Source organism: Ictalurus punctatus, chromosome 7 (assembly GCF_001660625.3).
Source record: "Ictalurus punctatus breed USDA103 chromosome 7, Coco_2.0, whole genome shotgun sequence".
Taxonomy (NCBI): Eukaryota; Metazoa; Chordata; class Actinopteri; order Siluriformes; family Ictaluridae; genus Ictalurus; species Ictalurus punctatus.
Window position 1 is genome coordinate 7,950,858 of NC_030422.2, and position 15,704 is coordinate 7,966,561.

At 39.2% G+C, this 15,704-nt stretch overlaps 1 protein-coding gene and 1 non-coding gene across 2 annotated transcripts; both read left to right on the forward strand.

The window, feature by feature from the left end:
* Positions 1-4,176: 4,176 nt before the first annotated feature.
* On the forward strand, positions 4,177-12,414 carry psmb5 (proteasome 20S subunit beta 5). The gene is made up of 3 exons (XM_017472749.3): positions 4,177-4,407; positions 8,961-9,267; positions 11,592-12,414. Exons 1-3 carry the CDS (start codon positions 4,201-4,203, stop codon positions 11,876-11,878), a joined length of 801 nt encoding a protein of 266 aa, XP_017328238.3. The 5' UTR covers positions 4,177-4,200; the 3' UTR covers positions 11,879-12,414.
* Positions 12,415-15,124: 2,710 nt separating this feature from the next.
* On the forward strand, positions 15,125-15,321 carry LOC124628370 (U2 spliceosomal RNA). Its single transcript, XR_006982870.1, has one exon. It is a non-coding gene; the product is annotated as a U2 spliceosomal RNA (small nuclear RNA).
* Positions 15,322-15,704: the final 383 nt, after the last annotated feature.

Genomic DNA, 15,704 nt, shown 5'->3' on the forward strand with positions numbered 1-15,704 from the left:
TAAAATCCCCAGTGTTGATTTAATACCCAGACTGTTGAATCTGCACCCTACAGTGTTTATATAAGTCCACTGGACACAACGAACACACTGGGTTTTAATTCAACACTAGGGGTTTTACTGTGTATGTACCAAACATAACTTTTGGAATTATGGAATTGGTCTCATCAGACAAAAGACATTTTGCCACATGGTTTGGGGGTGATTTTGTTGAGCTTGGATGTTTTTCGTGAGAAAGGGTTTCCATCTAGCCACCCTACCCCATAGCCCAGACATGTTATGGTTGGAAAATGAAAACAGTGAATGACTAGCCTACTTACACATGCCTGTCATTTCTAAATGCTCCACCTGATATGTGAGGACTACTGTTTAAATGAAAGTAGGCTTCTTAATGCCAACAGCTCATGTTTTCAAATACAACACATTTTATTCTTGCATATTAATGCACAGGGAATATTTTGCGGCTAGGTGTAATGTAGATGTGAGTGACAGACCAATAAAGTAGGTTTACAGTAAAATGCATTGTCAGAATTTTATTTTCGCTTTCTGAGTTGCTTCATTGAGGAGCATCAGTTGCTACCAAGCACAATATCAAATGTTACAGTGTAAGCATAGTGTGTGTGTGTGTGTGTGTGTGTGTGTGTGTGAGAGAGAGAGAGAGAGAGAGAGACAGAGACAGAGACAGACAGAAAGATGATGAATGTGTAATAGGTGTCTGGTTGAGTAGGTGTGCTCTCTTCATCTCTTTGGTATATAAAAACACAGTTTTGTTTCTGTACATTTGATCTTATTGATTTTGCCACTGAGGCGAGTTTTATTTTGTTGAGGCACAAGAAATGTCTGATAGAGAACTCCATTTTCTCTGCTGATACCATCCTAAGTATGTATGTAGGAAATACAAGGAAAAACTCTTTGATGGCAACATTGGAGATTAATGAAGGAATTCCTCTTTACTTTCTCAACAAAACAGCAGACATTCCCTTTTCTCTCCAACCTTGGGTGCAGCACAAAACTCGAATTGATTTCTGGCTGATTCCATGTCCTTCACCCCATTTGTATCAATGGATATCAAGTCCACCATTCTTAGAGGAATCAAGGAATGAGAGGACAAGAGGCTTTTGGATCAGTGATACACAACTGCTTCCTGTGTGGAAATAATTTCCAGCGGTTCTATCCTCATTCCCTTTTCTTCCATCCTTTTTTCTCTTCCTCAGACAAAGGAACTAAGAAGCAAGATGCTTTCAGGTGAATCAGGCTGTATCAAGCCAATGACTCAAGCACTTAAGGCAGACACTTGACAACGTGACAACAAGACAACGTCTCCAGGGAATCTACAGGGTGTCCCAAAAGTCTCCAAACATAGGGGACTATGTATGCCAGCACCATGTCGGTTGCACCTTCATCAGTGGATATTCATGGATCTCCATGGTTGGTTTGCAACACTTCCAGTCTTTTTGAATTTCATAATAAGTTTGGCAACAGTGCCGTATGTGATGTGCTTGCAATGTTTCCTGTTAAAGTCCATCGCAACCTTGCGACAGCCTGCTGATCCAGCCATGAGAATGATTTCAATACGTTCTTCTTTTGTCAGGCATTCTTAAAGGCTATTTGAAATATATATAATATAATGTGTATATGTGTATATATATATGTGTGTGTGTGTATATGTAGTAACTATGGATGTCACGAGAACCGATACTTCAGTACCAAGTCGATACCAACGTTCTTAATGCGTGACAGTACTGTACTTGTTTTTCTGCACTAGCACTGGAAAAGGTTGTAATGGCGGTACCGAGGTTGCAATTCTTCCGAACCTGATGGGGGCAGCAAATATGCGCAAGTGTTTTAGTCTGTCCACAAGTGGTGAAGAAGAAGAAAAATGCCTACAAGCACACAGGGGAAAAATTACAGAAGATTAGCTTAGTTTAACAAGTTTAGCTCCGCCCTGAATTGTTGAGAGGAAAAGATACTCTCTTTGCCAGTATCAGCCAGAGGAGGATGTCCTCCAGGAGAGTTTTTAATTAATTTTTTTAAATTTTATTTTTATACCACACTGTGGTATCGACTTTGGTATCGGTGCTGACTACTAGATTTTTGGTATTGTGACATCCCTAATAGTAACGAAGTATGAAACATTTTGGAAGACATTTTGCTAAAAAGTGTTATTTTCCCCTACGTATGGAGACTTTTGGGACACCCTGTAGTTGGATGCGATCACCACAAAGCTTAAATCAAGACCATATGTGGAGTTGAAAGCATTACTAGTAGACAGTTTGACGCCAAGGTGTACTATTTGTGCAGTCATAGCTTGCTGTTAAGAGCAGATTTGATTTCAGAAGTCTCAGGGACTCTTTATGGCTACTTTCTTCTGGATGGTGGCTGGAAGTGAAGGATAAGAGTGGATGAGGCTGTAACACTGGCAAGGGAGTCAGTTTATAGAGGCGCTCACGGGGATGCATATTCCGAGAAATGCATGGACCAGCTTGATTTTACTACCTGAGGATGGAGTTGCAGAAGAAAATTATGCAGCTAAGAAAGAATAAAAAAAAGAAAGAAGATGGAGGGAGGAAATCAGTTTAAAGGAAAACTCTACCCTGGAGGACTTGACACTAATGTGATCATCAGTGGCATCCAAGATTTGTTTTATCATGAAATGAGATATTAGTTAACTGTCTGTTTTTTAAAACTTCTTTCATCATTATGTCGGTCTATTATCATGTTGTTCGACTACCTGTTGATAGTGGTGCCCGTGGGAATAATGCTGTGTTCAGCTAAAATTGTAACTCTCAGGATTTTTCGACCAAAGAAAACACCCCCTTAGCTCAGAATTCCTACTCAGACAGTCAGGAAAGTCTCCTCAAACCCATGTTTAGCATGTGCCATCAAATCAACATGGCTGCTCACTGCGTCTAGCACTTATTTACTTTTAAATGAGTTACGCTGTGTATACTAGTCTTTTCTTTAGCTCAGTCGACATACAGACATGTTAGCTTGTTAAATCTACAAAACTTACTACAGTTAATTGTTTTGAGGACGTAAATATACATCACTCATCACAATTAACTGGCTGGATTGTTGCTAACAAAAGACATTGAGTACGTTAACATGGACAGCAGTAATCTAATTATTGACCTTAATCTGAGTAAGATAATAATGTGATTAAGGTGTTTCTATGAGTCGCTTTTAGAATACTCCTGTGATGTTCCCGTTTTACATGTTTTAGAACATAATTAGATTAACAGCCCGCGTCATTACGTCACCGCGCCACGCCGTCCGACGTCCCTCCACAATTTCACGTATCAACATACAGTTCGTCTTCGTTATAGTACCGTATACAGTTTTGGGTGTTTTTATAATTTTTTTTTTTACGAACTCTTTAAGTGCAGTTAATTATTTATCATGCTATACGTGCTAATAGACAACTGCTTGAAACGGTGGGTGTGTCCCAAATCGCGTAGTTATCGTCTATGTAGTAGCCGAGATACGTGTATTTTTCCCCACTACAGGCCTATAGTAGGAAAGTATGCGATTTGGGACACAGCTGAACTCTCTTGTTCACCATAAAACGTAAAACTGCCGTGTGTGATCGTGTCCTGTCGCAAAATGCGGTGAAAACTCCCACACGACGTTCATAATGTGATTAAGGTGTTTACATGTCACTACTACATGTCCATAATGTGACTAAAACAGAAATACTCCACCTGTCTTAATGAGATTATTGCTTACTTCGATTATGACCTTAATTAGATTAAGGTAAGTAAAAATTGCTGTTTACATGGTAGTTTCTTAATTAGAGTATGGTCTTAATCGGATTAAGAGTGGATTATTGTTGTCCATGTAAACGCAGCTATTGATATACATCAGATTCCAAAGTTTCAACACCATCATGCTCCTCATCACATAAATGATGCGCCACTATTTTTTTTATACCATATGTTTGAACTCATTGATATTTTTCTCCTATTAAACGTCAAACTACACTAGTAATGTCACAATAGCATGGCAAAAATGCTCATTTTTCACAGGAATCGCGAACATACAGCACAAACTGCACCGGAATCACATGTCCACCTGACTGGACATGTAACCCAGGAAATTGTGTTTTTCTTCCATGACGGTAGATGGCGTTATAAACAAACTCTACTCCTTTGTGAGTGCATATGAGTTCCGGCGGAAAGAAAGGCAGAGTTGATATTTGTAAAAATGGCGCTGGCTAGTGTGTTGAAGAGTGAGTGTGCGGATTTTGAACAGCCTTTTACGTTTGGCTGTGGATTTGACGACACTGCTGTCGGCTTCGATGAAACTTCAGGAGACCGTCTCAATTTCACGCTGAAACGTTTTGAAGGCGAAGAAGATGGAATTGAAAGAAAAATTGAGTTTCTTCACGGAACAACCACCTTAGCGTTCAAAGTGAGTTACAGTCGCTGTGTGGCGTTAGCTAGTAGCTAGTTATCTCTAGTAGCTAACAGTCGTTGGGCATATTTGTAGATTTAAAAAGTGTATAGTGTTTTAAAAGCTAGCTAACACTTTCTAGCTAGCACATTCTGCAGTGGCACTTGCTCTATCTATCTATCTATCTATCCAGTCAAGCAGTCAAAACAGTATAAAATTTGAGCCACTTTTTTTTAAGCTACTAACATTACTTTTTTTTGATGTCTCATTTGTGTACAATGATCCTGAATACATCTTCAGTATCGTAAGCAAACCGTTTTTCTTATTCATACGCTTTGCTGCCATATCACTGTAAGCGTACATCTTAAATGGCTTCGTATTCCCTACATCAGTGCACTATGAGCAGTAGGAAGTATTTCGTACTTGCGCCCTATCTAGTGCCCTTAGGTTCAGTAGGGAGCCATTTTGGGATTCAAACTATCGCCCTTGATTTTATGTAACTTTAAATCCTGCTTTCATAGAAAAAAAGTTTTTTCTGTTTTCTTTAGGAAATCCTTAAAAAAAAAAACTTCAAAAATTAATTTTGATCGACACAGATAATAATAATAATAATAATAATAATGCACTTTGCTGATGTAAATGTATCTAAACCGTGAAAGTATGTAATGTTTATCTTAAGTGTCTTCCCCCACATTATTTAATAGTGCAATCTGTTGTAGCGTCGTTAACTTATTAAATCTGCGTCACTCCGTGTAACGGAATATCCGAATTACTCAGTCAGCTCGAGACAGAATCGTTCGTTTGAATCGATTCTTTCGAATCAGTTCAAACCTGTTTTATACTTATGCATTAGGTGTTGCGAGACAGAGACTACGTTTACATGGACAGCATTAATCTAATTATTGACCTTAATCTGAGTAAGATAATGTGATTAAGGTGTTTACATGAGCCGCTTTTAGAATACTCCAGTCATGTACCCGTTTTACATGTTATGGAACATAATTAGATTAACAGCCATCATTACGTCGCCACGCCGACCGACGTCCCTCCAGAATTTCACGTATCAACATACAGTTCGTCTTCGTTATGGTACCGTATACAGTTTTGGGTGTGTGTGTGTATATAATTTTTTTTTACAAACGCTTTACGTGCAGTTAATTATTTGTCATGCTGTACGTGCAAATAGACAACTGCTTCAAGCCGTATAGACAACTGCTTGAAGCGGTGGGTGTGTCCCAAATCGCGTAATTACCGTCTATATAGTAGCCTAGATACATGTATTTTTCCCCACTACAGGCCTATAGTAGGAAAGTATGTGATTTGGGACGAAGCCGAACTCTCTTGTTGGCCGTAAAACTGCCGTGTGTGATCGTGCCCTGTCGCAAAATGCGGTGAAAACTCCCACACGACGTTCATAATGTGATTAAGGTGTTTTCATGTCAATGACTACGTTTACATGGACAGCAATAATTTAATTATTGACCTTAATCTGAGTAAGATAATGTGATTAAGGTGTTTACATGAGCCGCTTTTAGAATACTCCTGTCATGTACCCGTTTTACATGTTATTGATCATAATTAGATTAAGAGCCCACGTCATTACGTCACCGCGCCATGCCGTCTGACGTCCCTCCAGAATTTCACGTATCAACATACAGTCCGTCTTCGTTATGGTGCCGTATACAGTTTTGGGTGTTTTTATTAAAATTTTTATGAACGTTTCAAGTGCGGTTAATTATTTGTCATGCTATATTTGCAAATAGACGACTGCTTGAAGCCGTGGGCTGCGTCTCAAATCGCATACTTACCTACTGTATAGTATCCGAGATGCATGTATTTTTCCCAACTACAGGCCTATAGTAGGCAAGTATGCAGTTTGGGACACAGCCGAACTCTCTTGTTCGCCGTAAAGCGTAAAACTGCCGTGTGTGTGATCGTGTCTTGTCGCAAAATGCGGTGAAAACGCTCACACGGCGTTCATAATGTGATTAAGGTGTTTACATGTCTGTAATGCACGTCCATAATACGATTAAAACAGGAATAATCCACCTGTCTTAATTCGATTAGAGCTTAATTAGATTATGACCATAATTAGATTAATTTTGCTGTTTACATGGTAGGTTCTTAATCAAATTATGGTCTTAATTAGATTAAGAGTGGATTATTGTTGTCCATGTAAACGCAGTCCATGTAAACGCAGCTAGAGAGAGGGTTTATGGGTAGTCGTAGTGTGTCTCTTCTGGTCGCCTTCTAGTGAAAACTGTTCGAAACGTATATGGAACCCTCAAAGGAAGCAGAATAATACTGACATTATAATATTTTTCTCTGACCCTAAACCTAGCATCCGTCCAAGGGAATTGGTTTGTTAACTTTTGTGTATTTGACCCCACTGCCCTCTCCTTTGTAGTCATTTGCCATTTTCCACCCTCCTACTATCTTGGGTGGATGAGGGCTAAAGGCTGATTTTAACATGATCTGATGAATATGCAGATCATGACGACAATCACGAAGACGGGAGTAAGTTTTTGAGTAATGGAGCACGTTTTTAAAAAAATTGTGTGTGTATATATATTATTTTTTTACACACGACTGTGCATGAAATAGCTGAACATTAGTTTGATTTGCAAACCAGATAATAACTGTTTTAGCGTGTGACAATTATGAATATATTCATGTACTCCAGGGCTCTACAGTGCGACCATTTCACTTGCATTTGCGACTGAAAATTACTTTGTGCAACTGTGAATAAAAATTTAGGTGCACCGGTGCAAGTGATCCATTCGGAGTTGTGTAATACAATCAGAATTAAAACTGTAGGAAGTCTAAAATGCATCTACACTGAGCAACAGTTACTTTCACACTGCTTTTCATCACCTCAGTCAATTGAACAAGTGTGCAAATACTGCAAAGAAGCCATTATGATGATGAGTAGCACTGAACATCATCTGCTTCTCTCAACTTCCCAATGTCCCAAACAGCCATCTTTTATTGATCACGCAAAATGAACTTAACCTGCGACTGTGACAGGCTTGTGTAGACACAGCGGTGTCGGGCGAGTCAATTAATAATAATTCTAATGCTGCAAGGTTGGTTTAATTCAAACATCTTTATTAAATAATTCCTCAGCAATCATGATCAAGAGTACCAACTGTTCAGTCTGTAAACATAGAGTATGCTGCAGCTCTTCTTTCACCAACTCTAATACACAGCTCTATTCACTTTATTTAAACTCATGGTTGCCAGATATCACTAGAAAAGTCAACTCCGGCTTCCATGTTTTGATTTAATCTCCCGAGAACATATTAGCAGACATGGACACTGTACTGGGGGAACCCATCTAAAACTGATAAACAAGCAAAACTAAAACTACTAAAATGTAAAGACAGAAAACGTGCTTAGTTATAAATAAATAATTTAATGTAAAATAATAGATATTATAATAACTGCATAAAATATAAATAAAATGTGATGAAATAATGTTTAATTACTATGGGTTGCATTTAATATCAGTTTGACATTAAGCTTAGTTTATTTCCTTAGAAAGCTATTAGCCTTTTTCCTAATGTGGATAATTTTTAAGTCTACTTTTAATTAGGACTGTTTATTGTTTAAGATATTTAAAAATAAATATTTCATGCTTCTTTATCAATTAACCAACAGTATTTCTCATTGCTATCATTTTAATTCAATTAACAGTGACCTTGAGCAGAGAGCTTACATTTAACTGTTTATGATAGACCTCCTGATTAAAGCTTAAACAAAAAAAGATTGGTATCTGGATCGGTTTCGTCTGTAAAAATCCTGATCGGAGCATCAGTAATAAACAATATTAAACTAAAGCGCTTTGCATTTGATGGGTAAATGAACTCACCCAGTCACATCGTATGTCAGATATATACAATATACACAGAGTAGTTCGAGAACTGACTCCAGCCCAGAACCATGACATTGGAAAATGTCTAATAGTGTATCTTTTAAATATATTTAAGAGGAGCAGACTTCAAACACTGAACATTGATGTTTATTGTATTTGTTTACAAGGTGGAACAGGTTAAGAGTTTTTATTTATTTATTTATTTATTTTTTTGCATACAGTCCCCAGTCTGTAAAATTAACTGAAAATATTAAATTTAGTTTATGAGAAGGTAAATTAATGTGTCATGGCTCACACCATGTTCATAAATTGACCAGCTCAAGTTTTCTCATGCCTGCTTGTTATATTGTGGCACATTAATGTTGCCATAGCTAATATATATATATATATTTTTTAAAATAATAAATCTTTCAGTCCAGAATTCCGAAACATTTATAAATGTGGTGTACTGTTAGCATGTTGGTACCATCTAGTGGTTAAAAGGGTGAAGTGCAACTATCAATGCACTGTGTCCTAGTGGATGCTGTTGCATTTTTCAATTTGTTTTTGAACAAGTAGAGCCTATTTTTTATTTATTTAATTTTTAAAATCATGATAACATTTTTAAGAATCTTTATCTTTGTGGGATGAAATGCATGTTCCTGAGTTTTATTTATTTAATTTGTAAAATCACTTGTTGTTTTTTGGTTTCTCTCAGTTTCAGCACGGTGTCATCGTAGCGGTGGACTCCCGAGCGACAGCTGGTTCGTACATCGCGTCTCAGACAGTGAAGAAGGTCATTGAGATCAACCCATATCTACTGGGTACCATGGCAGGTGGAGCTGCTGACTGCAGTTTCTGGGAGCGCCTACTGGCGAGGCAGTGCCGCATCTACGAGCTGCGCAACAAGGAGCGCATTTCCGTAGCGGCCGCCTCCAAACTGCTGGCTAACATGGTGTACCAGTACAAAGGAATGGGTCTGAGCATGGGAACCATGGTCTGTGGCTGGGACAAGAGGGGACCAGGTAACTACAATGTGTCTTGCCTTTTAGGATACCTAGTTCAAGTTATGATGGACTTCAAATGGAAACAGTTTTGTTAGGGCCAAAAAAAACCCCTGTGAATTACATCACAAGTAGTGAAATAATATGGGATAATTTAATGTAACTATGTCACAATATAGTCCATTCCTGGGTCACTTCAGGTAACAAGCTTAAGCTTTACCCTGAATGTTTCCATTCACACACAATACACATGTAGCTTGTGTCTTGAACCGACTTCCATTCTTTTAAAATATTATTGAAGCGAGGTCAAAATTGAGGTTAAGGTTATTCTCATGGTTGATTATTTTCTTTCAGTAATTGTTTGAATGAAAGCTATCACTTGTTTGCCAAGGCTTAATAATGCCAAAATAGTTGGTTTATGATTGGAACAGAAATTATGTTGCAGTTTAAAACATCGGATAAGTCTACTCAGGATGAAATCTGTTCATGGCCTTAGAATAAACTGGAATAAACCATCCTTTCCAGCATCATCATTTAATTTTTTTTTATTTTACCACCAGATGGCGATGCTTCTTCCTGTACTAGTGCAACAATCCTTGTATCTCAGAGATTCAGGGGCACAAAGACAGTCAGTCCTCGAGAGAGAACAATCTCACTGTCGACATGTTGAACGAGGCCCCGCACTACGGTGCCGTAATGGAAATCAATCCGCTTGTGACCGTTTTGTTGCATTATGATGGACATTGGTTCTCTTAAGAGGACAATTGGGACATGTCTATAATCCGATTGGCTGGATCGATAGGGTTTATGCAGAGCCCGTAGTCACTGGGGTCTCTTAAAACATTCCTTTTTATTTTGACACACTTTTAATCTGCCAGCCAATTGGGAAATAATGGTTGCATAAAAGCTTCAATGGCAACGCCTGTCTCTTAAACAAGATGTGATTATGATTTACACAACATTTGTCTTCATTAATCTCAGTTTACAAGAAGAGTCATTAAGAGCAACGCTGATGTCTACACTTATTCCTGTCTTTTAGTCCCAGTATGAATAGGGGAAAAAAATTTATCCAAATATGACACTCTTTGCTAGGGTTAGAGATCATTGACGTGAAGTTGTCATGTATAGAAAAGCATGTGCTCTTGAAGGCAGAAAGAGCTCAACCACTAAGTGCTCGTCACCTGGCCGATGAAAAAGACTGAGGCACACGAAACGTTCCAGTCTCACCGCCATTGACTCTTGTTTACTTTTACAAGACGTCACATTCAGGTGCTTTTTGTCAGCCGTTCATGCCAACTTGCTTCCTCTCCGTGCACCGTCTGAGCTTATTGTTTCCTAGTTGCGTCACCTTTGCGTTCACTCATGACACTCTCCCAACTTCATTCTCCGTGTACACGCACACTGCCATTATGTAGAATGGGTGACGGCAAGCTGCCTTTGTTGTGAAATGACTTCAGGTGTTTGGGAAATGTGGAGAGAAGTATGGTTTTATCTGTGATTGTATCTTGAAGTGCTCTTACACAGCTTTCCTGAGGAGTCCTCATGCATTTCTGAAATGAAAAGGCTGGTTTTTTTTTTTTTTTTTTTTTGCCAGTCTAGCAAATTACCCCAAGTAGTCAGGGGACTGTAACGATTAGCGCGCTGGGGTAACGATGCGTATAGAAGGTGCAATTTGCCAGTTGAAAGCCTTTCTGAGCTAAAACATTTAAAGTCTCCTCCAGTAATAGACAGTCCTTAAATAGTCAGTGATTGCCTGACGTTTGCTAAAAGTTCTCTAAGCAGGCGGTCTGACTTCAGCCAGCGTGCATCTGCCGTCTGTGTGTTGACCGCGTGACGGACTCGTACTCATTACGGCCCCATCTGCAGCTTGGCTCTGGCTGAGCACAGATGGGGCACTAGTCACCATTACCGATCTGTGCTCGCTGTACGTGTCCCACTCTGGAGAATATGCAGTGCCATGCGTCCTATCCTTGTTCCATAACCTTTACTGCTGACCTGTGAGGGGGGAATTGGGTCAGTTATGAAACCCCTAAATAATTCCTCTTCTGTAATGTAACGGAGTAAGGTCTGATCCTCAGGTATGGATCAATAATTAATTTGAGTGTTTTGGAGAGATCAATATCTCAAGCCCTGGTACAGACTTCTGTGCTGTATCAGCAGCTTGTACAAGGCTTGTTCAATCTGGGCAGACAGTAGAAGCGTACTCAGTCTTTCTTTCCACTCCAATGTTTGTGTTTGAAGACACAAAAATCTGGTCTTAACTGTCGGAATCGTAGACCGATCCCTGGAACTGTGAGGTGGGAATGCCACTGTGCCATTGACATACCAATCTCTCTCTTTTGCAGGGCTCTACTATGTGGACTCTGAAGGGAACCGTGTGTGTGGTGATATGTTTGCTGTAGGCTCAGGTTCTATGTACGCCTATGGAGTCCTTGACAGTGGCCACCGCACTGACCTGACCATCGAGGAGGCCTGCGATCTTGGCCGCCGTGCCATCTACCAAGCCACCTTCCGTGACGCCTACAGCGGTGGCCAAGTCAACCTTTACCGTGTACACAGTGAGGGCTGGGAGAGAGTCTCGCAAGATGACGTACTCGCGCTCCACCATCAATTCCAGAGTCAGAAAGCCTAGTGAGAGGAATGGGTTGGGAGGGGTGGGATATGACAGAGGGAAGTCAAAGGTTCTGAGGATTTCAGGGTTAACATGAAGAGTACAGTTAAGAGAGCAAGTGGAAGAAAGGCATGTCTAGGGGCACAACTCTGGTCTTGGCAAGCCTGATTTCGTACATTATGATCATTTCTTTCTTCTAACGCAATTAAACCTGGAAAAATTGTGGCAGTGAATCAGATAGGGAACTGGTTGGGACCCTGGAAATGCAGAAGTTATGCTACTTTTTGAATTTGTGCTCTCTCTGTCATGCCACTGTAACCTATTTACCACAGTCTCTTTATGTTTTTGTTTTGCAATATATAGTTACATTTGTTTAGTCAATAGCTCAGTGATATGACCTTGTCAGGCATACCTCATGTTTGGTGTGATTGATATTACACGTTGCAACCTAGTGGCCGTATTGAGATGGCCAGCTTTGTCAAAGCTCTGTCAAATTAATTCACTACATACATAACCGTTAATAACACTTACAATAAACTCTGGAATTGTTTTTGTTACTTGTGGTGTTTACTTGTTTCTTGATTTACCCCCTCCCCTAAATACTCATAGGCATCTACATGTGAGGTTGAATCATTTGTTTTGTCTAGAGATGCGTCAGTACTGATATTATTGGTCCAAGGCCATTTTGTTAATAGTCGGTTACTCATTTCGGTACCAGTTTTCGGTCTGGTATCAACACATCCTTAGTTTTGTCCTTTTGTTTTTACTGTAATCTTTTTGCTCATTTTTTTTTGTTTTCTAATGTCTTTAGTACATTAGTAAAACACTTAGTGTGAGACACTTTTTTTTTTTTTTTTTTTTTTTTTAAATATAAAAAAAACTTGTTCCAGGAGACTCCTGTGTATTTGTTTAATTGATCTGGAAAAAGATCTATTAAAAAAAAAAAAAAGAGAAAATCACACCCTGTTTTGTAACCCATTATTTATTTTTGTCCAATAACGTGCTGGAACAAAATGGAGCCAATATTCTAAGACCCAGTGCTAAATTTGTTTCTCTTTAACCAGTGAGGATTTTAGCCTTGTTAAAAGTTCCCTTCTCTTTCATTTTAAATTGATTTTTTTTTTTTTTAAATCTCCATTCTCTTCCTCAATGTTTATGTTCCATGCAGCTCCTTAACCTTTCCAGCTGCCCACACCACCAGATCAGAGGAGACACACTTGGGCAGTTATAAATTTCAAATCTGAATAGTGACAAGATTTGAGAACAAATTGGATTTCAATAGAGGTAAATGAACAGCCTCTTTTCCACTGTGCTGCTTTGAGAAAATGAAGAGCGAGAACTGTTCACTCATAACAAGACTGCAAATTGAATATGGTAATGAGTTTTTCAAGGATTAATGTGTAAGTGAAACATCCGCAATAGCAACGTATAGGAAACTGGTTTTGTGTAAATTTTAGATTTTGTGCTCAGCACTCGGGCGTGTTTAATACAACTCCTAACATAAATGGAATTTAAATGGTTTGCTTATTTAGTCCTTCTGTTAACATTTCATGAACTAGTGGTGAGTAACCAGGTAGTTTTGTATGGATATTTTCTATAATTAACAATATACAACAAGCAGCCATAAAATTAAAATCAGCTGCCTAATATTAAGTAGGTCCCCACCTGTGCTGCTAAAACAGCTCTAACCTGTTGAGGTATGGACTCCACAAGACCTTTTGAAGGTGTGCTGTGGTATCTGGCACCAAGACATTAGCAGCAGATCTATTAAGTCCTATAAGTTGAGAGGTGAGGTCTCCATGGATCGGATTTTTGTCCAGCACGTCCCACGGATGCTCGATTGGATAGAGATCTGTGGAATTTGGAGGCCAAGGCAATACCTTGAACGCTTTGTGAGGTTTCTTAAACCATTCCTGAACCATTTTTGCTGTGTGGCAGGATGTATTATTCTGTTATTATGAAGGGGTGTACCTGGTTTGCAGCAATGTTTAGGTAGGTGGTACGTGCCAAAGTAACATCCACATGAGTGCCAGGACTCAAGGTTTCCTAGCAGAACATCGCCCAGAGCATTACACTGCCTTCGCTGGCTTGCCTTCTTTCCATACTACATCCTGGTGCATCTCATCCCCAGGTAAGCAATGCACACTGATCGGTGTACAGAACCAGTTGCGAATGACTATAACCATGTGTTCTTAATTCAGCATGGTATGGAGTTTTCCTTTTATTTTTTTAATGGCCAATTTATACCACATACATTCACTGTCCATGTTAATAGGAATACCTGTGTACCTGCTCATTTATACACTTATTTTCCAATTTTCTTGTGAGTTTATTTAAGCAGTCATGAGTTATACTTGGAGTAAATTAGGCTCCGCCTTGCTAAAATTGATTGGCATGTGGTGGTGATATTGCTTTAAAATCTCAACATGTTTTTCATAATTACTGAGTTTCACTCTGCTGTCTACCATCTTGTACGTGTGTGCACTCATGCTGAGACTTCTTAACAAAGGGATGAAGTACTGTTTGTTGATTTGCAGTAAATGCAGCTGAACCATTTTCTTGTTTACCTCTCACAGATGCTCAATTTTGGGCAGCTTGCTATCTTCCCACCATGCTTCTCATTAATTTATTGACCATTCCATCGATGTAGTGCTTTCCAAAGTTTAGGGTTTTGTCTAGGGTAGGCCTAGGATTATGGATGGGAATAAAGTTGGGTAGGGTTAGGCTTTCCCCATGGTTAGCATTGGCATACAGTTGTCCTAGAATTAGGTTTGTGCTAGGGTTTTAATCTGTTTCCTGTTTTTACCATTTTCTTTCTGTTTTCAAAGTAATATGCTATAAAATTTCCCTGTCCTTTTGCAAGAAGGGGAATATACCAACACAAGCCACCTTACCCTGAGACTGCTTGCTAGGTCTCCAATAGCAATATGGAGGCAAGTGTCCAAGGGTTGTTGGACTCAAATCCAGTCTTGTATTCTAGTCTGGTCTGGAGACCTTTTCTGAGTTGACTTGGACTTGTATTTGACTTATTGTCGTTTGTCCTTGGCCTTGTTTCAGTCTTTGCATTGGTCTTGCTAAATATGTTCTTGGTCCCAACCAAGAGTTTGTAAAAAAGAATTAAATCTTTTCACAAAGTTTGACAAGAAGTAGTTCCTTCTTCTAGAACACAGTCTAATTATTGGTGCAATGACAGATATGTCATGGCACTCAACCTTCCCTAACCAACACCTTTGCCCCTCCATGCGCCAGGGGCTCGTACGTGTGCTAAAACCTTCTCAGCCTTTTGTCTAAGATCAAGTGTATTATCTGTCCTTGTCAGTTTAATATCTGTGATAACCTCAATATGAGGACTTCATATTACATGTTTTTAGATTTTTAGAACAGGATGTCTGAAGACGGGTCTGCTCCATCCACTTCACGCATTGACCTGGTGTTACGGTGCCTTGAGGAATGGAACACCTTCTACAAATGCTGAAGAAATGGTACTGTTTTCTTGTTGTCCACTCTCAAAATCTATCTTTGTTTGGCTTGTTGTCTTTGCACCATGTTTCTCATTCATTTATTTAGTTATGTAAATCTCTAGGTTAGAGTTTACTATGGTTTGAGTTGGGCTAGGGTTAAGGATCGTCTATGGTTGGTGTAGGATTGTGGTTTGACCATGGTTAGGGTTTGCCTAAGGTTAGGGTTCTATTTGTGTTAAAGTTGGTTTAGATATAAACTGTTACCTAGGGTTGGCTTTGGACTATGGTTAAGTTTGTCCTTGGATTGGGGTTGAACTAAGGTTAGAGATTGCCTTAGTGTAAACTTTGGCAAGAGTTAGGGCTTGGCTAAGGATAGTCATGTCTTT

What these genes read in the sequence shown, in the direction of transcription:
- psmb5 (XM_017472749.3), top strand. Translation starts at nt 4,201, where the DNA reads ATGGCGCTGGCTAGTGTGTTGAAGAGTGAGTGTGCGGATTTTGAACAG. An exon ending in CAACCACCTTAGCGTTCAAA is followed by an intron (nt 4,408 to 8,960) that starts GTGAGTTACAGT and finishes GGTTTCTCTCAG; the next exon opens with TTTCAGCACGGTGTCATCGT. An exon ending in CTGGGACAAGAGGGGACCAG is followed by an intron (nt 9,268 to 11,591) that starts GTAACTACAATG and finishes TCTCTTTTGCAG; the next exon opens with GGCTCTACTATGTGGACTCT.